The sequence below is a fragment of the Lissotriton vulgaris genome, unplaced genomic scaffold (assembly GCF_964263255.1).
Source record: "Lissotriton vulgaris unplaced genomic scaffold, aLisVul1.2 SCAFFOLD_3607, whole genome shotgun sequence".
In the NCBI taxonomy this organism is placed as follows: Eukaryota; Metazoa; Chordata; class Amphibia; order Caudata; family Salamandridae; genus Lissotriton; species Lissotriton vulgaris.
The window spans coordinates 160,751-186,333 of record NW_028250565.1 but is presented as its reverse complement, the minus strand read 5'-3'; the positions used below and the strand labels follow the sequence as shown (position 1 = coordinate 186,333).

The 25,583-nt window shown below is 44.7% G+C and overlaps 1 protein-coding gene across 1 annotated transcript; it reads right to left on the bottom strand.

Annotated features, from left to right (window-relative positions):
• Window positions 1-6,113: 6,113 nt before the first annotated feature.
• Window positions 6,114-24,555, bottom strand: LOC147663241 (uncharacterized). Its single transcript, XM_086950600.1, has 2 exons — window positions 23,842-24,555; window positions 6,114-7,643 (listed from the first exon to the last, which is right to left on the bottom strand). Exons 1-2 carry the CDS (start codon window positions 24,553-24,555, stop codon window positions 6,405-6,407), a joined length of 1,953 nt encoding a protein of 650 aa, XP_086806726.1. The 3' UTR covers window positions 6,114-6,404.
• Between the last annotated feature and the right edge of the window lie 1,028 nt (window positions 24,556-25,583).

Here is a 25,583-nt window from a genome sequence, read left to right as displayed (position 1 = left end):
GCCTCAGGAGAAACTGTATCTCATTGGCCATCCTCACAGAATTCCCACCAGTGGGTGGGTTCTTGGTACATATCAAGTTCCCTTGCTTTTGCCCCAACTGTGAGCAGGCTGGAGTTGGAAAGGGTGTGCCTTGGTCCACCACACATAAGAACCTCTCCCCCTATTTTTAGGAGGGGTATGAAGACCTTTCCCCCCACACTATTCTGAGACCGATCTGTGTCCTTTGAGAACTCCGCTTCACTCTGATGGGGGGAATCTACACCACCCTCTTCAGGATCAGTTGCGGGTTGTTAGAAAGGCGATCTTAGGGAGGGGGAGGCAGAGGCTGTCTGGCCGACCACCCCAAGACCCACCTCTTCTTCGAGAACTGACCGAGCGAGGTTGAGAGGCCTCCTGGCGAGGTTCCTCTCCTAGGATCGTACAGGCGAGCAATCACACCACTACAGATGGACACCACACAAGGATAGATTCTTAACGTTTTTATCAGCAATCAAGGCAGGTTAGCTCAGCAATACAGGTACGAATGGATCAAGGGATCCTTATGGTCTTAGTCACTGCGGGAAGGGGGTAGCGGGACAATCTTGGTACAGGGCTACCCTACGCTCAGCTCTCAATCCTCGAGCTGGGGGGTTCCTCAGGGTCGGGCCGCGGCAGTGCCAGCATGCTCCAAAGATGGATTCAGCGAGGTTGGGCCACGGCAGCGCCAGCAGGGCTCCAAAGATGGTTTTCCGCGAGGTCGGGCCACGGCAGCGACAGCAGGGCTCCAAAGATGGTTTCAGCGAGGTTGGGCCGCGGCAGCGCCAGCAGGGCTCCAAAGATGGTTTCAGCGAGGTTGGGCCGCGGCAGCGCTAGCAGGGCTCCAAAGATGGTTTCAGCGAGGTTTGAAGTAGGTGAGTTCTTCTCGGGGTCTCTCGACTCCAGGATACAACTGCCGACCCATTCCAGGGCTGACCCAGATATAGGTCTGGAGTCCTTTGATGTCCGGACCCTCGCACCTGGGGGTCAGAGGGGCCAGGATGCGAGCGTCCAGACACACAGCAGGAGGGTGGAGCCAGCACCCAGGGTGGCTGGAGGGCGATCGAAACCAGGCGTCCAGGGACGGCTAGAGGGCCATCAAAACTCCCCTCTTCCTTGATCCGTCAAGTGGCCGTTTTACCACCTGGTAGGATTTTGGTGCCTCGATGTCGGTGCTTTGTTGGGGCCGCGGCCGAGGCCACGGGTTCCGGACAGGGGAGGGCCAAGATGGAGTCGGGGCCTGAGAGGGTGGCCAGAGAGAGGGATCGGACCAGCAGCGTGGGGCTAGTAGGGGGTCGCCATGTTCTGGTGGTAGAGAGCCGGGGGTCGCCAGGAGTGGCGGCTCTCGTGAAGGTTGGAGGGGGTATCTTCAGCCAGAGGGACAGGGGTCGATGTCATCCAGGGCCCACCATGCGGCAGGAGTGGGACCACGCCACGAGGCCGGTTCTAACACGGGTCCCTCCTCAGACACTCTGGTACTAATCCAGAAGCCTGCCTCCTCTGCAGATACCCCGGGGTCAGTGAAATTGTGGTCAATCAAGGGTTGGTATTGCTGTGAAAAATAATAACTGAACACGTGGTCTCTAGCAACTAAATTGTAAAGCCCCTCATAAGTGTTAACCTCACAACCCTTCACCCAACCATCCAATGCCTCAAAAAAGTAGTCCACGAGATTCACCCAAGACTGTTGAGACAGCTTCTTACTCTTCCAGAATGTTTACCTGTACTTTTCTGTGGAGAGTCCATACTCCCTAATAAGTGTGTCCCCCATGAGTGGATACTTCTTCCGGTTTCATTTTCTTAAGGCCTGCAGTGCATCCCTCCCTTCATTGAGAATTCGCCTCCAGACACTTAACTCGTAAATCCTCGTTAGGGGCCCTGTATATCTCCAAGTCAACTTCATAGGCCTCAAACCACTTATCTATGTCATTCCCTAACAGCAAAGTTAGATACCAGATCTTTGGGTGTGGAGACAGTCCTGTCTCCAATCAAAATTCCACTGCCTTCATTTCAACTGGATCTTGAGGCTTATTTGAACTTTAGGTCCAGCTTCTTAAGACTCACTTCATTAGACCACAACAGTTAATATTCCTCAAAGCTACCTTTTTCTCCTGGGCTGCCTCTACATCAGCAAATTGTGCTTTTGTAGTCAGTTCCAGCTGGACCAGCTGCAGCTTGGGATTGTAACGTTACACAAAATCAGCGTATGGCACTGCACAAACATTGCATCCCACACTGAACACCAATGTGAGAAGTTGGGCTGTTGGTTGAGAGCCCTTCTCAGGCAACCGTCACAATCCCTGTGAAGAAGAATCACAAAAGTCATTAAATAAACGTGGTTTTACCACTCTGGTAGCTTGGCACAAAAGCAATCTGTGTTAAGTTAGAAGAAATGTGTAACACATTAATGCATCACACAAACTGAAATACATTGAACAGAAGACAAGACAAATTCCAAACCAATTTAGAAAAATAAAGTACATTTTAATACATTATTTGACACTAAAATGACAAAAATCCAATTAGCAAGCCGGGAGATATGAAACTTGGAAAGCTTATGTAAAAATAGTGCTTAAAGGCGCCAACTGTGGCAATCTGGTCACACCCGACCAGGACAACATTTAAAATTCAGGATGAAGTGTTGGCAGCTATGGGGACCAGGACAGACCCATTGAGAAACGTACTACAAGACCTGGATGCAGAGCATTGCGAAGTGCAGTCCAGAGGATCAATGTAAGGTAGAGATCGCAGATGCTTCACACAGCAGTGGTACTGATGGGCTGGGAGGACCATGATGCATACTTACATTAAGTATGCACCACGCAGTGGAGGTTCTGAAGGGCTGTGTTGCAGGCTTGTGTCTGGCTGTGGCATGCTGCGTTGGTTCAGATGAACATCTGTGAGATGAGGTATTGAGTTTGCATCCTGTTTTGTTGGTTCTGGTGGATGCCGCAGCTGGGCTTGCAAAGCACCTTTATCTCCACCTACAAGGGTCATGGGCTGGAGGGGTACCACTTGGGGTGTTATAACCCACAGCAGGCAGAGTCCAGGTGGTGGGTTCACAATTGTTTTGATCCTTTTCTGTCCCAGAGGCTCCGATCAGCAGTCCAGCAAACTAGTCCTTGAAGTCACTCTGGTGGTACAGGATTTAAGGTACAGGTCCAGTCGTCCTTACTAAGGCAGCAGAGTAGCAGGGCAGCGAGTCTTCCACAGGCACAGATATGAGATAAATATTTGGGATTCAAAGTCCACTATTTATACCTTATGCCCACTGTGAAGTGGGAGAAGCATTTACAGCCCTCCCCTACAAAGGTGTTTGGAATTTCCTGCCTCTCTACCTTCCTGCCCTGACCCCAGCTTGTCTGGGGGCATAAAAGACTAGTCTGAATCCCTTTGTGAGTGTGGTGAGGCAGACTCTTTGTGATGTTCAAGTATAGTAGATGACAGCTCCGTCCCTCATATTAGAGAAGGCCCCTCCTGCCAACAACAATTCCCCCTTTGTCTCATTGTCTGAGGGTGTAGGATCTGCTCTTATGGTGACCCCCACTTTTTGCTGATGTTTCACTGTTTTTCGACTTTAATCTGGCTGAGGCCCTGCTATCCAGGAACCCAACCTAGCTGCTTCCTCCCTAAACGGATTCCAAGTACTTTAGGTACACTCCAGTTTGGTAACTGGGGTACCCTTATGAGTCCCTAGTATATGGTACCTTAGTTTCCAAGGGCATAGGTACCCACGAGGCCTACCAGGGGCTGCAGCATGTAATATGCCACCCCAGGGAAGCCTTCCAAAATGACACCACAGGACTGCTACTGCAGCCTGGGTAAGGTGATGCATGCACTCCTTACTTAGATATAGGTTACCAATATCTACCCTAAATTACTACATATATAAACCCATCAGTCACCCCTATGGCAGGCCTTATCAATCCCGAAGGCAGGGTGCTGGGTTTTGTGCGAGAGGGTGCCCATGCAGGAGCAGGGCCGCTCTGCAGCCTACAGAAGCTATTCTCTGGGGTGGTTCTGTGTTATCCAGCCAGACCATATACTCTTGAGTCCATTACAACAACGCAGTAAATGGTAGCTTTGGAATGGCTGCACGGAAACTTGTTGTGTTTGGTGTCAAACACTTTGGAATCATACCCCCCTCCCCCCTGCCAGTCCTGGCAGCGGGGGTATGATTCCACCCTACTAGAGGGAGAGACATGTACACAACGGTATACCCGGTACCAATTTAAAAGACCCCTGGCATCACAAATATATGCTGCAGCCACAGACACGAGTCTGGCATTCTGCTGCTGGACTAAACTCCGGCAGTGGAGTCCTGGACAATAGGTTTCCTGCCACAGGGAGGTATAAGACACCTCCCAGACAGGCTTTTTTATATTGGGGCTAGGTGGGTGCTCTGAAGTCTGCACTGGGGGCACATTTGGTGTCCCTGTGCATAGCCCCATTCAAACTGGATGCAGGGGCTGCCAGCCACTGCTCTGCACGAAACTGGACAAAGGAAATGCGTGTAGCCACCCCTCTTTCCAAACCCTCCCATAGGTGGGTCCCCAGAGTAGGTCTTACCCCTTCCTTGGGTATAAGAAAGAACCCCTTAATACAGGAACTTAGATTACACCTGGATAAAACTCTGCTACAGATATCCTGGAACTTCCACGATCTACACTACTAGATGACTGAAAAATCTCCCTTGGAGTAAAAGAGTTATTCCTCTGCTTGGCAGGCACCAAAGACATCTGACTGGTCTGCATCTCTGAAGCTCCCGACGGATTCCGCAGTAATTGTAGCCCAGGAGGTGGATTTCCAGACTCCTCCAAGGCCAACCTGAGTCCCCAGCAAAGCTGAGACCCGCAGCCCTCGTGAGTACTGTGGAGCCGGACCCCTGGACACAGTGCACATTTGCAAGATGCCAGGCCAACCTCTCACAGAGGGTAATACACTAAAACCACCCTCCCAGCTATATCTAGTCAAGTGACTCAGGACACAGGCTGCAGGCACCAAACGGTTGGGGCAAAATCCCAATATCCTTAAAGTCTTTTAGACAAAAGAGGGCGACCCAATATTCCCTTGAGGACTTCTTTGTATAATATAAAACAGATGAGGGTGTCGAACAAGGGAATTATTCCAGCACTAATATGTACGTTTCTAAACTTTTGAATATGTCAAAGCTTGACATTACAACTTAATTGAAAGTTATTTTCAAAAACATAAAAGAAATATTTCAAAAAGAAGGTGGATATATTAAAAAATTGTCTTTACATTGAAAACGAAGAATCATCAAATATACAATGACAGGTTCACAGTAAAAAATATCATGACACTTTGAAATTGGTCATTACTTAATCATATCTAACTACATATGCCACATGTCAATGTATCAAACAACCACTTCCTATACACATGGGATACACCTAACAACAAGTATACTGGGCTGTAAATGGCATATTTATCAGGCACTACAAAGGAAGTTGGAATGTGCATCGCCCCTTCAGTCTCGGTCATTAACAAATCAATGAGACCATCTTCAGGACTGTATATACCTCAAGATGATAAGGAATCCCTCTTGTGGCATAATTGGAGACAGTGTGAAAGATGACAACAAGCTAATAGGGGCCACAAAAGACATGATTTAAGTAGTATTTGGGATGCTCACTGTGCACTTTATGTTCACTGATTTCACAGCAAGCAGCTATCTGTTATTCAGCGCCAAGAGGCCTAACAGGGTGAGCATGCACTTTACAAATACACGTTATGTGATCCTTCATTTACATTTTATATTTAGGCACACATGGTGCACTTAGCTTTCCACTTGTAAAATAAGGCAAACCGTTGAGTCAGTCAAGATATTTCACAACACTTTCCCTAGGTTCGTTCGAAAGACCCCAGCATATTCAAAGGCTGTATTACACCCTCTCTGAAGAAGCCAAGCTGGAGTGACCTCTACCCTAGTCCTCTTTGATTGCTTAGCTATGGCCTTCCCTTTGTTTGCACAATAGGGTTCCTTGTGTGAAGACAACTTCATGAAACCTTATCCTTGTAAGGTCGCTGACCAATAATATTGGTAAGATCATTAAAGATTTACAAAGAGTGGGCTTCATCACCCAAAACCCAAATCTAATTTTTCTTTTTCCAGATTATTCTCTATAGATGTGTCATTTTAAAGATAATAGAATAATGGTTATACAAATACCAGCATCAGATACCTGGGATGTCTTCTGCACTGTCCCATGCTAGGAAATTTAGCACTCCTCACTAACTTTTCACCTGTGATGGCAAGTAAGTCACATGCTCAATCAGAGCATGAAATATCTACCTGTATTATACATTTGTAGAATTGTTCAAAACACTTTTCAAGAGAACAGTCAAGTCAATGTTCATGAGACTATCTAAACGAGACTGGTCATACGACTTTGGCTGGAAGTCTCAGACTCAAAGGTTTTAGTTCTGCTGTCCTGTGAATTTCGAATCAGATCCTCGTCAAATATTCCTTTGAACAATGTATAGAGGGATGTCTTGAAAAGTCCCCTGAATTTTTCACCAATTAACAGGTACAGCATTGGTGTGCAACCAGCATTAATGCAGCACAAGATGATGGACAGGCTCCTCGCTATCAGGAGGAGAAGCTGGGGGATAGACTCTTGGTAGACGATCAAGCCGCTATAGATATGGTAAGGTAACCAACACACAAAGAAAGAGATGACAGTGGTAGCAATCACCTTGAATGGTTTGTTAGTCTTATTGTGGTTCCCAGCCTTGAGCGTCATGGCCAATTTCATGTAGCATACTGTCATAATTGAAAAGGGTATCAGAAAACCCATCATAAGCTGGATGATGAACATTGACAAATGGACAGTTCTCTGTAGGCCTTCTTCCTCAGGAGTAAAGCTGCCATCAGAAAAGGCATAATCGTTGAAGCAGGATGTTTTGTGGTTGACATCAACAAAGGTTTTTGGGAAGGCCAAATAGGGGACACTAAAAACTAGTGCTAGCACCCAAATAGAAAAACACACTACTGATGCCCATTTGGTTTCTCGGTAAGACATAGTCCAAAAAGGATATAGGACCACCAAACATCGGTCAACACTGATGGCGGTGAGCAGAAACACCGAGGAGTACATGCTTAGATATAACAAAAAGGTGACTAGCTTGCAGAGAGTCAATCCGAATACCCAGTCCTCGTTCTTCAGCAGGAAGATGGCATAGAAAGGAATGATCAAGGTGAAGAGCATATACGACCAGATGAGATGGTAGAAACAGATGGTGCTGGCTGTCTTGATCATCTTACAGCTCAACATCCACAAATATAAACTGTTCCCCAGAATCCCAATGGTGAAAGTAATGATGAGTAATGCAGCAACATGAAGAGAAACCTGCTCCGAAGTGGATGCGAGATCACTATCTTCAGATGTCACGTATTCCCTGGTGGAGCCAGGATGTGCGGCTGTAGGCTGCATACTTCCAAGAAAAGAGACTATGGTTGAATACTGAGAAGCGATAGCACTGCCGTATGTGGAATTTACAGCTCCCACAAAAATGCCTGATGTTGGACGCTCAGGAATGGTACCATCTCCAACTGATGTCCCGGTAACTCGAAGATGGTTCATAATATCCAGGAGCAGTGTTCTCTAGGGGAGAGATTGAAAAAAAATGTCAATGAAAACATTTGGATGTACAATCTTTTTTCGAACTAAGAAATTGTGTCAATATTGGTTGTCATTTTGTTTTTACATTCTTCAGTTTAAACTTTGTTATTGCTCGTTGACCATGAATCTAAGAATGATGAACTGCACAGTCAGAGGTTATTAGGGTGTATGCACGGAAAGTAATGTAGAAAAAGTACCAAGGCACATCCCTCTTAGTTGCTATTCTCCAAATATCATTTTCGCCATTACAACTCCAAAGACAAGTAATTTCACCAACTACTCGTAGTCCTCAAAAAGACATGTACAATGTTCAATGTTATTCCAAGTCCATTTATTAACAATTCCTTTCTTTTGCCACACCGTCACAGCCGACGCGCGTTTCGCCCTCCGCGGGCTTTTTCAAGGCTAACAAATTATATGGTGAGCATGTATCTTTAGTAGTCAACAAGAAATCGTGTGGTCTAAAAGTACATGGGTCCTTTAGAACTTTTGTTTTATGCACCATGAATTCGGTTTATGTAGTATGGTGTCAGTCCTTCCGTTCTTTAGTCAATGAACAAGTAATTACACGTCTGATGGAGCCATGATAAGTCCCATCGCCATCTCGTGTTCAATCGTCTTTCATATGGAGTCCCGTTTCGTTTGGTCTGACGGAAAGTAATGTAGTTTACAACAGGAATCCTAGGCCACCATCCCAATTAGGACTCACCAAAATGTGTCTTATTACTTAAAGCTTATTCCTGAAGATGTTTGCAGATTTGGAACTGAAATTTAGAACAACAAAAGTAATGATTCGAAACAAACTCAATATTTTGATGCAGATAAACCTTTAGAAGATAACAGGTCCTAATTGACATTAGGAAAGGTAGATCATTTACATTTAGACACCGAAAAGATGGTATTAGAGCCTTGTGGGGGCAGAGACCCCACCCGAAAACCATTGTACACGCAAACAACAGTTTTCTTTTTAGGCATGTCCATGCCTTAAATTTATTTTTGGGGCGTTTTGTGGAAGGACTGTCCAGAGGAGTCCCACAGCACCCCTGTGGACTGCAAGCACCGGCCGGCAATGTGCCAGGAGGCGTGTTTGCAGAGTTCATCTTTTTAAGGGGGCGGCGGCTACTACTGGCCAGGCTGGGCCTCCCCCTAACATTTTCAGCTTTCCCTATAGCACCTAGGTAATGTATGGGAAAAAAGAATTCCAAGCAACTGGAAACAGGTGAGAAAATAATATCTACTTTGGACTCTTTTCTTGTGATGGCAACACATTTTTTAATTAAGGAAATATAACTCATTGAACTGAGACTTTCATTGGGAGGGCTGGGAGAAGGGGAGGTTGGTGGGGATACCCCACAGAGGCCCAACCTTAGCGACTATCAAACCCAAATACTAGGTCCACATATTGCAAACCTGGAGGCCCTATATGACAAAGTGCCAACCCTCTTGTCAAGTATGGTTCAGTCATTATTAACTTGCCCGGGAAAAATTGATCAAGGGGTGATACTATTGATTGATCAGGGCGGGCAAAGAGCCGGGCCACCTGCGCTAGTTTCTGACTCTCCTTGTGCTTTGAAAACAATGCTGACTATACATGAGGGAGGAAAGGCAGGAGCAGAGGTGAAGGGTCCCATCCTTCCCCCTTGGCCCTAGAAACGTACATCAGCCACCAGCGTCATGCCCCTAAAGAGGGGGGCGCTGGGGTTATTTCCCCAGGTAGCCACGATATGAGATTGAGCGTAAATCAACCGTCCTTTAGTGAAACTGATACTAGGTGAAAAGTCAGGGAGGAGAGGCGGAGAAAAAAAACGCTATCTCACAGGGAGAGGGGTTTAGTAAGGTGCAGTCCCTAAGCCTCCCTCCAGCAGCTTGCCCATACCTTATTGTACTTGTCAATTCACCGGAGCCAAGGGTCTCACAACAACAGACAACCTAATGGCAAGGGCACTTCATTGTATGACCAAGCTTGTCAGACTTGGTACGCATGTACAGGGGCACCCCAATGGCAATGAGAATTCCATGGGTGGGCCCAGCCTCAAAACAAATTGTGGCGGATTGTATTGTAGTTAATTTTAATGAGGAAATTATTAACCAAAGACTAGTTGGGGACCTTTTAGGCCGACTCCCCATAGCACCTTTGGTAGGTTCCAAGATCTACGCTCTACCTTTGGGGTTTTTCTACAAGGCACATGACATTCCATGGTTGCATAGACTGGGAGACGTAAAGATGGATACCAAAAGGGATGAGAGGGCCATATGGCCCTAGAGGGACCAATACCCTAACTTGGTTGGCCCCCTTAGAGAGCCTAGAAGGCTGTGACTGTCTCTCTGGGGAAGGAAAAAAGAGGGATTAGGAGGGGGATCATTGGCAACTATGCACAAGGGAGAAGGGTATAAAGCATGTGAGGGTAAAGGATTGGAAAATTATAACTTGAAAAATTGCAGACTATGGGGCTAAGAAAGATAACAAAGATTGGTTAAATGAGATTACAAAATTTGATTTCATTTGCCTCAAGGAAACATGGGAGAAGGGTCCAATTTTTCTGGATGGTTATCAATTGTTCCAAACCCTGGCACATCCCTCTAGAGCTAGTAGAACAAAGGGAAGACTAGTAACATTATTAGCAAATACCCACAGGCGTAAGATTTTAAAAATGTTGGTTTGTGAGGGTCAAGGCGAGTGAGATCTTATTATAATTTTTTACAATAACTCTTTTCGGCGCTTGGTATATAATGTGGACCAAGCTGAACATAGGATTAACGACTTCAGTCATCAACTTCCCAAACCTCTGAAAACCCTCTGGATGGAATATTTTAATATGAAGAGTGGTCAAATAGTCAAGAACAGAAGTGATATGTGTTTAGAAGCTTGGTTTTAATTTGCAAATAACTATTCTTAAGGGGTTTTTATTATCAATGGTGCATTTTGTGGGGGGGGGGGGGGGTGAAATCGCATAGAGGTTCCTCATACCCGTCTCACCATCTTGGCAGTACTCCTCTAAGCGGGCGGGTCTCTCATGGTCCACCACTGGTCTTACCCGCTTGAGTAGAGAAGGCAGAAGAGTAGAGTGAGAGGCTGTGGGCACTTCTGGTTTTGCAGGGCAGTAGAGTGGAGGTTAGCGGTCTAGTTGCTAACTTCCCCTACCTAAACGGATGGTTTGCATGACGCGCAGCGGGCGCGCCTAAAGCGAACCTGTCTGCAACCGTCCGTGCCTGGACTTTGCCAGGAGCCAGGACCCTGATCGACCCGCAGCAGAAATAGGGAACAAGCATTTACAATGCAATAGGTCTCGCATTAGGAAATTTTGAGCTATTGTAAAAGGCAATTTTTTTATTTCTGTGTTCGTTTTGAAAATAGCTAAATTAATAGCTTAGTCATTTACAATGCCAATAGTTAAATGTGACACCTATAGCATTTGTAATGCAATGTGTGTTGTATTTACGTGACTTAGATGTATTGCTATTACAAATAACAATGGCTTAATTTTTTAAAATAATAAATAAAAGTTATTGTAATTTATAATAGCAATAGCATAAACTCTTGTAAATAACTTTTGTGAAGATTGTGTTAGGTGTATTTTATTGTGACGAAAATCCAAGAAAAGAAGTGAAATATTAACATCTTTTTATGACTTTTGTAAGAAAGTTTGAGATATTGAGAGAACATATTTGAGCCAGTTGTTGAATGGTTGCACAGATTGATGCTGTGGTGCTGAGTGAGGGCGATAGATGGATAGAGTGAGGGCGATAGATGGATAGATAGAAAGTGCCTATAAATAAACCCATCAAAAACAAAAACAAAAATGCCTGATTATTGAAAAGGAATAGACCAAGATATTAGATTTGTGCAAATACAATAAACAGAAGCAAGACAGGGAAGGGGCAGGAGAGAGATCGAGACAGAAATAGAGGAAGAGTGGAGAGGCCAAGACAGGGAAGGGGCAGGAGAGAGTGAGACAGAAACAGAGGAAGAGTGGAGAGGCCAAGACAGGGAAGGGGCAGGAGAGAGTGAGACAGAAACAAAGGAAGAGTGGAGAGGCCAAGACAGGGAAGGGGCAGGAGAGAGTGAGACAGAAATAGAGGAAGAGTGGAGAGACCAAGACAGTGAAGGGGCAGGAGAGAGTGAGGCGGAAACTGAGGAAGAGTGGAGAGGCCAAGACAGTGAAGGGGCAGGAGAGAGTGAGGCGGAAACTGAGGAAGAGTGGAGAGGCCAAGACAGTGAAGGGGCAGGAGAGAGTGTGACAGAAATAGAGGAAGAGTGGAGAGGTCAAGACAGTGATAGATACATAGTCCGTGGCTATCCGGAAAACGTGTCAAGGCACCAATCTTCCTGGACCTACGATCGACACCACTGTTTTGTGTGCATGCATATGTTTTAATGGTGTGCTGGCATGTACTTTTGATAGTGGATCGTGCATTATTTGGGGTTTGGGTGCAGGCACGGTATGCTATTAATGCATGCAGTGTGTCAGAGAGTGCGTGGGCTGTATGTGAACCCTGTGCGTTAAGGAAGCCCAGGGCAGTTTGACAGCATGAAGAGTGGGCTGCTTGTGCTCTGCTGAATGGGTGAATGCACCGATTTTATGAGCAAGCACACTATCTGATATGCACGCGTGCTGCAGAACACCCCTATGGAATGAATGACTAACATTCCAGTTACATATGGTGCCAGTGAAACGCTACCGTAGTTTCTGTCGTGAAATATGACACGCAACCATAGAATGAGGAGACACAACTTAGGAGATGCGTCACGTCCTGCTATCGGGGAACAGTAGGGATATTCAAGATGACTGGCTTAAGGAACGCTGGTTGTCCTCCGTTTTAGCTCAAATATAGTCTGCTTAGCTTTCCGATACGGCAGCTTGCACTTAGTCTTTTATTTTAGAGGAAACGTTTTTTTTAGTTTTTTAGAGTGTAACTCTTCAAGGCACTGCGACTGGCTAAGCAAGTTACACCAGGCTCTGGATTCACGAGAGGGAATGTGGGTACCAAGTCTTTTTTCACTCTTCAGTGTGTAACGCAAGCCTCTCTTGTTTAACCAACCCCGCCGTTCAGGGGCCAACATGACTTGGTCACGAGTTGGGAGCAAAATATGTAGCCAAGCAAGGAAAATATACCGTATCTGGTTGCTTTAATTTTAAAACGCTATCAAGAACGTTGGCTCAATGGGGCAACCCAATTATGCCAAAGATAGGAAGGAGGTGATTGCGCCAGAGAAGAGAAGAGATGAGAGTGAGCTAGAGAGAGGGGACTTGGAATTTAAAAGCAATGTGGAGATGGGCGGATGAGGGTGACGGGGGAGTGTCCGCTTCAGAGCTCGAAAGAGTTGATTGAGGGGCGGAGGTAGCAGACGAAGACGGAAGGAGGGTCCGGCTGGGAGCTGGGAAAGAGGCTAAAAGGGCTGAAAGGGAGGGGAGAATGCACGGAGCGCATTCCAATGAAGTCTGGTGCAAGGCGTGGGAGCAGGCATATGGTGTTTCAGTGAGGCCAAGCGCGCGCCTGGGGTATAGCTTCATGCTCCAGTACACAAGATGCATTGTGAGAAATCTGCTTGTGTTCAAGAGAGTTTGGTCACAAGTACCGTAATAGGTTTCGAGCAATGAATTGCTCGACCTAAAAAGGACTGGGTGAGATATACCTGGCAAGAACTGCTAAGCTACAGGAAAATTGACTCAGATAACTGCACTCAGCCACCTATTACAATACCACGCTTGACATTTGAAGGTCTCTTTTCTTGTAGAGCCTGTTGCTTTCAGAGCATGAAACCATCTACATATACTTTTAAAGGAACGTTGTTGGGTGGAAGTAATGTCCAACGTTGCTACTAAGACCAGACCGACCCTTCTCCTTCGACCTCCCTGGAATCGCAAAACTGGAATTGCTTATTATGTAATGGGAGATCTTTTCCAAAATATTCAACAGAAATATAGTATCTGCTCTCCTCTAAACTCCCCGACATCGGGTTCCTTACGGAAACCTGGATAAAACCCAGCTCAAATCCATTTATTGCTTTGGCTCTCCCGGAAGGATATCGGATCCAAAAGCTTGACAGAGACTCCAGAAGAAGGTGGGGCATAGCTATTATTCACAAAGATCCCATTAAATTGTCTATAGTCGACAAACCTAGCAGTGACACTTTGGAAATATTGGTTTTCAGAATTGATCTGCTCCACCGACATTGTTGGAAAGGTGCTCCGGTCTATCAACCTCCGGGCCCCTTTCCAATTTCTTACTTCAATTGATGGAATTTATCTTAACACATGTGATTTCTATTAGAAACTTTGTGTTGCTAGGAGATTTCAATATCCATAGTGAAAATCCCGCAAACCAAGATACAACTAGCTTTTTGGCATATCTAACCTCACTTGAACTGAACAAGATCAATAGTGGACCCACTCATTTAGCGGGACACATGCTAGATAATATTTTTTCTAATATCCTCTGTGGTGCCACCGCCCCACTCACCTGGACAGACCACTCACTTGAAGAGTTTTTTTTATTAAAGACCCGGGGACATCCAACAATCCTATTACTAATTCTGCCAGGTGGAGTCAACAGTGGTTCAAACTCACGCCTGAGGATTTTGAAAAAACATTCCTTAGCTCTAACAATTCTGACACAGGTGATGTGGAGGAGCACCTAGGTTGCTCAATTCTAATACTAAAAACACCACTGACTGTCTGGTCCCGCTGAAAAAATGCACTACCGTAGTCAAATTCCCTCAGTCAACCAGGTTCTCTTCTAATCTTCAAACTGAAAAAAGTAATTGCAAAAAATTGGAGCAGCTATGGCGCATATCACATCTCTCACTGGATAAAGAAAGATATAAACTAGCATTGGGGCAATACCATAAAAATATCAAATACACTTGCAGAACCCATATAGGGCAAGAACTTGCTCCGAAAACCCATTACAAGATTTTTAAAAAACTTTCACTAACCCCAAGGCATGTGACAAAGAAGAAACTCACTCCCAAGCCATATGTGACAAGATTAGCTATACATTTTACTCAAAAAATTGAATTAATTTATAATAAAATCACAGCATCTGGAAGCCCTCAGGTCGAACCCACGACTAACCTACATGCAAGTGCAGATAACAAACAGAGGCTAGAGGCATTCATGGCACTCAAATCTGAAGAAGTGGAGACTTTACTTAAAACAATAAAATCAGGTTCTCCGCTCGACATCATCCCTGCTGAGATCCCCTCACTGCTAGCCAAACAACTTGCTGCTCCTATGTATTCTAATCTATATTGCTCCTTTGAAAAGGGTATTCTACCCGCTGCATGGAAGGCGTGCAGATAATCCCCATCCAGAAAATCTCAAAGCACCCATGGACGATCTATCCAACTACCGTCCCATTTCGTTATTACCACTCCTGAGTAAAGTACTAGGAAAGCACGTGAACACGCACTTGTCTGATTCTGTTGAAGTTTCTAACTGCCTTAATGCATCTCAGTTGGGCTTTCCAGCCTAGACACAGTACGGAGACGCCCTTGATTGAAGTCACTGATAACATCAGAATGTCCCTAGACAACAGACAAGTGGTGCTGCTGGTGTTACTCTACTTATCAGCAGCCTTCGATACCATCTCTCATCAGACCCAGTTTAGGAGGCTTGGGGAAATCGGCATCCATGGAAGTGCTTTGAAATGGATGAAGAGTTTTCGGTCTGACAAAACGCACACTCCAAATCTGGGCCCGTTCCGTTCTAAAACCACACAACTGACTAAGGGAGTGCTGCAGGGCTCATGTTTGAGTCCCACACTATTTAACATTTATGTTGATCCCTTAGCAAGATTGCTAGAGAACCTAGGTTTTGTTCCCATGTCCTATGCTGATGACACCCAGCTTCTATTCACGTTTGACAGGAACAATCCCAATGCTTAGACAATCTTCGCAGAGGGTTTGCACTCCATTGAAAGATGGATCCAAAATAACTTTCTCCAGCTTAATGCAGGGAAAACGGAGATAATACAGTTTGGAGAGGTAATGTTGAGGTGGTCTCCCAGGTGGTGGCCCAAATAAATGGGCACTGCACCCACACCAAAATTAGTAGCAAAAAAAACTTGGGTGCCTGTTTGAACCAAAAGTTGACTATAAACGAGCATGCAACATCGGCTGTAGGGTCATGTTTTTATGTACGGGGGCTTGTAAGGAAGATATATCTAAGGAAGGTATATCGTGGAGTGGTGTGGCTCACTGGCTAGAGGCGGCAGACCCAGAAGCAGAGGACGCCCCGGGACCAGGGTTCAATTCCCAACGCAGCAGGGTCAGCAGACTCGATAATTCTCGACTCGATGCCTACTCTAACTAGGGATCACACTTGGCAACTCTGGGCATTAGCTTGCCTTATCTCCACAACGGCCCCCCACATACGCCGGGGATGCCTGGTTTCATCTTGGAGATACCCAGCAGGGACCATCTCACAGGGAAAACCAGGACGGCTTCCCCAGCGGTCTACAGCGCTGAGATACCCCATGGCGGGGCGATACATGCGCTTTACAAGACATCATTACATTACATTACATTACCTTTCTTGCCTCTATACACGTGACAAACACTCATCCAGGCGCTAGTGTTAAGCGGACTAGATTATTGCAATTCCTTGATGATTTCAGCAAATGAAGCATCGCTGAATAGACTGCAAATAGTTCAGAACACCGCGGCTCATTTGGTAGCTAACCGCCCCCCTCAAACTTCCTCCCTGCCCCTGTTGTGACAGTTACACTGGCAGCCAATACGAATGCAAATTATGTTCAGGATTTGCTGCATTGTGCACAAATCCTTGAATGGAAAATGCCTCATCTACTTAACAAAGAAACTGACCGACTACCTGCCGACCCGTTCCCTTCAATCATGATCCAACTCGCTCCTGGTCACTCCTCGCTATAGGAAAGAGCGCCCGGGAGGAAACGCTTTCTCCCATGTAGTCCCAACCCTACGGAATGCACTACCAGTGCACCTCTGACTTTGTACAGATTACTTACAATTTAGAAAACACCTAAAGACCCTACTGTTCTAACCCTCCTTTAGATTTGACTGGTAGCAGCAATCCAACAGCACGCAGATACCCCTGACGGGGTGATTCAGGTGCTCTTTAAGAAATCAAATCAAAAACCGATTTTTAGAGTGACAGATTTGAACAGAGACTCCATAATACATTTTACTTACACATCCTATGGTAATGCCTTGAAAAGGCTTCTGATAACATGGAATTTATAGGTTGGAAATAGGATAAATATGATCACTGGTTTTTTGGATCATACCTTTGAAAGAGCAGGGAAAGGGTCTACAATAGATTATATTGTATCCTCTAAAAATCTGAGAGACAGTATATAGAAACCTCCAGGTACTGGCCATAAATGTTAGCGATCACGCCCCAATAACTTGCAAATTAGTTTAAGGAGGTTATGTTAATCTGAAAGAGACAAGACCCCAAAGTCAATTCTATCTAGGACAAGCATTGGCCTAGCCAATAGGTCTCGCTTTTGGGACCTTATAAGTATTTAGTTATGCAGCACAATATCCTTGGTGCAACATCAACTGTTGCATGGCTAAACACTTATAAGGTCCCAAAGGCGAGACCTATTGGCTAAGCAATAGGTTTCGCATTTGCAAGAGTTTAAGCTATTGGTATTGTAAATGACATTGCCTTTTATTTATCGGTTTTAAAAACAACACATAGATAAAAGGCAATATAATTTACAATTCCAATAGCTCAAACTCTCGCAAATGCGCGACCTAATGCATTGCAAATGCTTGTTTCTCTCTGTCAGTCATTTCCCCTGAACCATAAGACGTCAGTGTATTGACCTATCTGATGCTCCGTCCATCGCCACCCCCTTTTGTACCGCTTTGTTCGCCATAATTTTCCAACTTCACAATAATTTCTTGTGAACAACTTTCAAAACTTCTCTTAGCTACCAAATCTGGATCACCGTTAGATACTTGCCCTCCTAGAGGGACCCATATGATAGTGGAGACCGTCACTCATCCACTCATGGAGGAAATTAATTCTACTATTGAATCAAGGATCTCCCCCAAGATGTGGAAAAAACACCTATTCTACCTCTGCTAAAAAAGTCACATTTAGATAAAACAGACCCAGGGAACTATCACCCTATTTCCCGCCTACCTTTGCCATCAAAAATCTTGGAGTAACATATGAACCAAGAATTAGCAAACTTTGAGAACAATCATGTTCTGGACTCCACCCAATTTGGTTTCAGAATAAGGCATAATACTGAACTGGCCTTAGTCACAGCAACATAGGAAATTATACATGCAGTTGACAACTGAGGCTTTGCAGCCCTGATATTGCTAGACTTGTCAGCTGCCTTGGATAAGGTAGATCATGGCATTCTAATAAACCGGCTTCAAGAGGCAGGGATAGTAGGACCAGCCTGTGCACCCCTCAGATCTTTTCTATCAAACCGTGTACAATTATTTGAAATAGAAGGCTTTAAACCTCAGTGCTTCAGGCCCCCATATTGGATGCCACAGGGTTCGTCTCTGAACCCTACCTTGTTTAATGTCTACATTACACGTCTGACCCTCCTGATTAAAGCCCTCTGCATCGATTTGGTATCATATGTAGATGATATTCAGATTACTGTATCCATCTCGAGTAAAAATCACAACACATTGGCCACAATTTCAAGGAGTGCATGAGATGTGTAAGTGAGTGGATAGCAGAGAATTGCCTCAAATTTAACTCCGATAAAATAGAGGTTTTACTCTTTGGCAGAGACACATCTTTCTGGTCCCCATAACGGTGGCCAGCAGAGCTGGGGATCTCCCTCACCGGAGTTACCAAGGCCAAAAATCTTGGGAGTCATTATTGACACTACCCTATCCTTTTCCCCATCATTTAAAGCTGCTTACCTCAATCTATTTTACCCTGAAGATTCTGAGGAAAGGTCTTCCATTTATTCCGGTGGAATTGCGGAAAGCGGTGGTGGCAACCTTAGTTCTATCTAAACTTGATTATTGTAATGGACTTTTGGTTGGAGTAAATAAGACGGTAGTGGCAAAATTGAAAGTACTCCAAAACTATACAGATCGGTTGCTCTTTGGCGTAGCCAAATATTTTTCAGCCAAACATGCCCTCATCATCCTGCATTGGCTACCTGTAGAGAATCTAATCAAATTCAAGGCACTTTGCATTGCCTTTAAGGGGCTGCATAACTTAGGTCCTGCCTACTTGACAGACTGCTTCCAATGGCATATCCCAGTACGTACACTTCGGTCAGCATCTCTGAAGTTAGTGAAAGAACCAAAGTTCCGCCTTCATATTTGGGGCAGAAAACGTTTCACAACTGTCACAACCAGATGGTGGAATAAGCTACCAATAAAGCTAAAAAACTCCCCCGACCTACTCTCCTTTAGGAAAGGACTTAAAATCTGGTTACACAGATTAGAACCTTCACACAAGTAAGAGACGCAACATCTCTCTGGTGCAATGTGTGTTGAGCTGCAAGCGCCTAGACACCCTTGGGTGGTAGTGCGTTATATAAATAAAATAAGAGGCAGATCTTGAAAACAGATGCGCTCACCAATATACTCCTGTGGGCAAATATTTGTATCCTTGATAAAAATTAACAATGTATCTCCATTACATTCTCCTATCAGAGTGGCAAGTTATCATTTGTTGAACAACGAGATCAAGGTGTCATAATCAGCCGCGGCCTGTGGAGGGAGTTGCGGTGGGGCAGAGAGGCGGGAGAGGGGCAGGGTGAGGGGTGCTAAAAACCGGTATATGGATAATTGAAGGTAAGTAAACAATGTAATTAATAAAACTAATATCGTAGCGCGTGCTGCATTGAGAGAGGGACAGAGAGAAAGGGATAGAGTGAGAGAAACCAAGAGACATATGGGGATAGAGAGGGACAGAGGGGGGGGGTGGAGGGGGAGAGAGGAATTTGTATAGAGATATTGAGAGGGATAAATAAATAAATAGAGAGCGCGTGAGGGAGAGAGAGCGAGCAAGAACATTGTTCCCTTTTCCATCCGCATGTCTTTTCGTCTTCCTTTCATCTCTCTTCCACCTTGATTTTCGCTTGGTGTTTCACTCTCTGTCCCTTCTTTGTCTATGACCCTTTTGTCCTTGCCTTTTTCTGGTTTCTCCCTTTGAATTTAGAGGACACTTGCAATCAAAATAAACCGATGAGGAGATATTTTCATGCTGTCCAGGGCCAGTGCTACGAAATATAAGAGGTGGGCCTTCCAAAACATAGTTCTTTTTTGTGTTTTAGGTTTTGAATATTTCAGGAACACCGGCATTAACAATGCATTCATATGACAAGGACATATATAGCTGCTATAAATACAAATAAGGCGCTCTCGACCATACAGATGTTTTATACACTGGAATCGGCACAACCCTGGGCTCACAAACTCCAGTTAGTGCGTTATTGTGCGATGGTGTATCCGGTGGTGCCTCGCTGAAGCTTGGTGCCACCTTTTAAAAGATATGCAATGCACCTGTGATAATAGGAAATTGAGATCACGTTTGCATCACAGAGACGTCCTGGTTGAACACAACGACGAGCACACGCTTCAAGTCCAGATCTTGCGTTTACTACTCTTGCGCGAGGCGTTTCGGAGATTAATTAGTGGCAATGCGCTAATAGCGGGACCCCTCCCCTTCTTTAAGAGATTTGCTTGTACCTGCTGGGTTTACAGTCAGGCAGCCACTCTCTGAAAAAGGCACATTTAAAAACAAGGGCTGCTCACAATGCAAAAAAAATAAAAAATTAGAAGCCATTTATTTTATATTGTCGGAATTGCCAAAGCGATCACAGTTTGACTTGTGTGCCTCGTCGGATCAAAGTGGATTGGCAAAAACAGGCTCACACCTGCAGTAAGGACGGGGCATGCTGGGTGTTCATTACATGCACGAGATTCCATCAGATATGCGGCAGGTGCTGCAGGGAGAGAGTACCCCCCCTCCTCCTGTGCCACAATTACAGACATCGAAAGGTGGATGAGTCAGTCAGATGTCGCGCAGGCTGGAGGTTCGGCATTTCAAGCCATCTTCTGTAGTAACAGAGTCCCTGGCACGGGGATTTGTACTGGCAGGCACGAGGGTACTTGTGTACGGTTTACACCTTTGAATGCGTCTGCAGTACCGTATGCCCAGCAGATGCGCGTAACAGCAGACCTGCCAGCCTGCAGCAAGGCATGGCCCCTGCATTCCAAGGGCACGTTTGTTTCTATAGACAGGCCTGTCTATAGATGTAGTAGGCAGTGCGAATGAGCTCCCCTCCGCCCCCTCCCCCAGTGTGCTCTTTCACCAGGAGTTCGGTTGGGCGGCATTCTCAGCAAAAAAAAAGCACTTGCAGCACGGAAAAGTTAGAATGTGTAGGCGCTAGAATTGCTGGGAAGTCAGTTCTCTCGCCCATATGCCTGCCAGTCAGTAACATTTTGTGGTTTCTCTGATAGAAACGGGTACCCACAGCAAACAAGACATGTCTCAAAGACTACATACATGGGCAATTACATGCATGGCCACTCTGTTATGGCATAGGTGTTCTAGAAGCAAGGATAAGTACATATGTACAGCTGCTTTGCAGTGACAGGTCATGATTGCATGTTTGGGGGCAGGTCTGGCTGCTAAACGTTTTCATATCAAAATGGTGAACACTGCATGCAGTCTCATGGAGTGCAGTGTGGGTAGGGCTGGCGCACAGCGATTTTTATGAGAAATTAATCCTTAGTTTTAAGGTGCTATGCAAGTGATGTCAGGCGTCCCTCGACATCCAATATAACAGTCTATGTTGTGGGGTCAGTGGGTCACTGGTCCCATCCTTGTATGCACACAATGGTTCCTCTGTGAGTTACAAAGGTTTCTGTAGATTGTTTCAAGCAGTGTTTGCAATCATCATTGTATTCATAATTTTCTTTTTTATAGGTTATTGACATTTTGCTTTGTTCATTATTGATTTGCATAATATGATACCATCCTTATATACATCCAATGCATTTCGGGGTTGTCATACACCCCTTCATCAGGGAAAGGACTCTGTAAACACAAAGTATAAGAATCATAAATAATGTAAAAACGGAACGTAAGTACAGTGTGCGCATGCACCATAGTGGGACCTAGATCTTGGGTAACTTTGGTAGCGGAGTGTTGAAAAGTGGGGGTAGTTTATAGAGTACACCGTTCTGTGACCCGTTTATTCCCGAGTGAGGCATGCGTGGTGTGCAGGTTCAGCACAAAAATGCTTACTTGTATCATTCAGAAAATTAGCGCATGTTCCTGCAAAGGAAGACGTGAGGAAGCGTATTAGTTGTCTGTGAGCGGTATAACGGGTTTAAGCAATGTTAATGAGGTTCCTAAGTGCAAACTAACCTTAGTGATTATGAGTAGGGTCCTCCTTTCTTAGACGCTGGTTCTGGCGGAACGCCATTGACCGCGTTTCGTTTCATTAGAGAGGCGTGGTCACGTGGGTTAGTAGGAAGGAGGTGGGAGTATTTCTGGCCAGTTAAAGAGACAGTGTAGTGCTATAGCGCATTCAGATGAAATTAAAAACGCCGTGCAGTCTGGGCCTGGTAGTTGTGTTACGACGAGCGGGTGGGTTAGGTGGTGTGGTATGTAAGGGGTAGGGCAGTGGGTTAAACGGGGGATGTGCAATGGCATACGAAAGGGCCGTGTGGTAGTACATAGGTGTGGTTCATGGGTCAAATTAAATCTAGATCAATCAATGTACAATATTACAGACTAAATGATTTTAAAGAAAAAACGTAATAAGAAAAAAGTCCTTAAATAAATCAGGAGTCACTGACTCGGTCCGTGAGCAACTTTTACAGGTAACAAGAGAGTTCGATTCTTTCATTAAGCCCCAGTGGCTTCTGTGTGGAAAGTCTGTAGATCCAGAAATTTTCTCTTTGGAGTAGGAATTTGGTGTTGTCTCTACCCTCTTGTTTGGCAATGGTTTCCAGTATCATGAATTTTAACTGAGCGATGTTGTGTTTCTCTTCGTGGAAGTGTACTGCTAGTGCTGATTTGGTGCTTTTTAGACGAATATTGGATTTATGTTCTGTGAGCCTGGTTTTGATTTTGCGTTCTGTCTTTCCGATGTATAGTTTTCCACATGGGCATTTAAGGGCATAAATGACATTGCTAGTGTCACATGTGGCGTTGACTTGGAGTTTGATCTTGTTACCTTTCATCGGGTGGTTGATCGTGTTGCCTCGAATAATGGAGTTACAGTTCCCACAATTGCAGCATGGTTTCGTCCCTGTATAGCTAGTTTGTTTTCTTGGTTTCTGTCGCACAAGTTCACCCAGGTTGCGTGATCTAGTATATGCAAATAGTGGAGGTTCCTGAAAAATCTGATTAAAGTCTGGTTCCAGATTCAATAATGGCCAATGTTGGTGAATAATCTTTTTGAATTTGTTGGTCATAGTAGAAAATTTTGAAACCACCACTAGGCGTGTCTGGTGTTTCTTGGCGCTCGGTTGTAGTAGTTTTTGTCTGTCTAGGTTGTTGATCCTTTGTATTGAGTCTTCAATGATGTTTCCTGGATAACCTCTTTTGTGAAATTTGTGTGCGACTTCTTTGATCCGTTGTACTGCATTTTGGGGGTTAGATGTAATCCGTTTTGCTCGTGCCATTTGGGAGAATGGTAAATGAGTTTTCAAGTTGGATTCGTGAAAGCTGCTATAGTGTAGCATGTTATTCCTGTCGGTGGGCTTAGTGTAGAGATCTGTTTCGAATTCCGTTCCTTTGATGGAAACCTTTACATCTAGGAAGTTAACGCAGGTATTTGAGATTTCCCAGGTCAATTGTATTCTTTCGTCTATGTTGTTAAATTCCAACAGTCTGTTTTGCAGTTCTTCTTGTGTGCTTTTCCAAACGATGAAGATGTCATCTATATATCTTGTGAAAAGCAATAGGTGATCTGTCCAATTCTTATTATTGAGTATATGGTTTTCTTCAAAGTGTTGCATAAAGATGTTTGCATACGAGGGGGCCGCTGAATTGCCCATAGCCATGCCCACGAGTTGTTGGTACCATGTGTTGTGATGTTTAAAATAACTGTGGTACAACGTAAATAACATCAGTTCCATTAGGAATGTTTGAAAAGATCTTTCCATGTCAGATTTGAGTAAGGACTGTTCTATGGCTTCGATCCCCAAGGAATGGGGTATTGATGTGTACAGGGAACGTACATCAGCTGTGCATAGGATGAGTTCTTGGTTTGCTTCTGTTTTGAGGTTCATTAATTTCGAGATAAAGTGTGTTGTGTCTTTGGTGTATGAATTCATGGTTTGTACCATTGGTTGAAGATATTTGTCCAGTAGTTGCCCAATGGGTTCGTGTAGACTCCCGCATGTAGAGACTATAGGTCTCATGGGTGGGTCCCTTAGGTTTTTGTGAATCTTTGGGACCATTCTTAGGATCGGGCTTCTAGGATTGGATTTGGTGAGGAAGTTCTTGGTTTTGGTATTGATTATTCCCATTTCATGCGCTTTATCTAGTATGTTGCTTAGAATTTTCATATATTCCGTTGTCGGGTTCATGTCCAGTTTCATGTATGTTGTCGTGTCGCCGATGTGTTCCAGCACTTTCGATTCATACATAACTGTGTTCATAATTATGAGGGCGCCGCCCTTGTCCGCTTTGACACATGTAATGGTTTCATTATTGGATATTTTTCTCAATGTAGTTAGGTCCTTTTGAGTGATGTTCTTAGTCTTTGTGCGTTTGTGGTTGATTTTCATTAGATCTTGTTTGACTCTGTTTTCAAATAGATCTAGTGTTTTGTGGCTTACTGGTGATTGGAATGTGCTGTGTGGTCTCAGTCCGAGTAGTTGGTCTGGTTCCACTTGAGTGTTGGGTGGTAACACATTGTCAAAAAAGTGACGAAGTCGGAGTTTACGCATGAGTTTGAAGAAACTGACTTCCAGTTCCAGGTTGTTGGAGTCAGTCGTGGGTACAAACGAAGTTCCCTTTTGGAGAAGTTGAATTTCATGTTGGGTAGGTTGGTAGTCACTAATATTAATGACTAGTTGTTCTGTGTTTTCTTGGTTTGTTTGTCCTTGATCGTTCCCGTTGTGCTCCTCGTGGTGGGTGGCTCTTTCCTTGTTTCTTTGTCTTTTGTTTTGTCCTCTCCGGGGTCCCCTTTTTGTGTTTGGCCCCGTTCTAAAAAAGGACTTGTGTCTGTTTGGTGGCTGGTCGTTGGTTGTTGTGCTCTGGTTGTGTCTGGTTCTGTTGGTATTGGCTGAGTTCTCCTTGATCTTTGGTTGCTGTCGCTATCCGATGAGGAGGTATCTGTCTGTGATGTATATGGTTTGTTGCGTCTTTTCTGGGCATAGACTTCAGCCCATGTATAAACCTCTCCGAGCTTATAATCAAGAGTATCCCTCCTGTATTTGCGTATCTTACGTTCATTAATGTCTTTGGTGTGCTTATCCATCTGGGTTTGGATATCGTCCAGTATGTCTTTAAGCTCGTCCTCCGTTAACATTTTAGACAGTTCTGTAGATGTCTCCTCTATCTCCCTGGTTAGTTCACCAAGTATTCCGGATAGTTCTTCTATAATTAGAAGGATCAAGTCGAGTGAGCATTTGTTAAGGATCTCAAACCACCTTTCTTGAAAAGTTTTAGAATTCTTGCAGAGTGATGGTCTCAGGGCAATTCTGAGTCCCCTTGGTATGCGTAAGTTGCGGTGATATTTAACCAATGTACTCGCATGTAGTTGCTGGTTAATGCGTCTCTTGCTTAGGTAAATTAGTTGTTTTATATGTTGCTCTTTGGAGCGGGTGGTGGCCTCCTGGGCATTTTCCTCCCTAATGAGTGCGTAAATCCGATTTGCTTCATCTGATTTAAACGCAAAGGTTGAGGCTCTGGCCTCTGTGCTCTTGGATATGTCGTCAAAGTTACTCATCTTATGGTATTTGCGTGCAGCCGG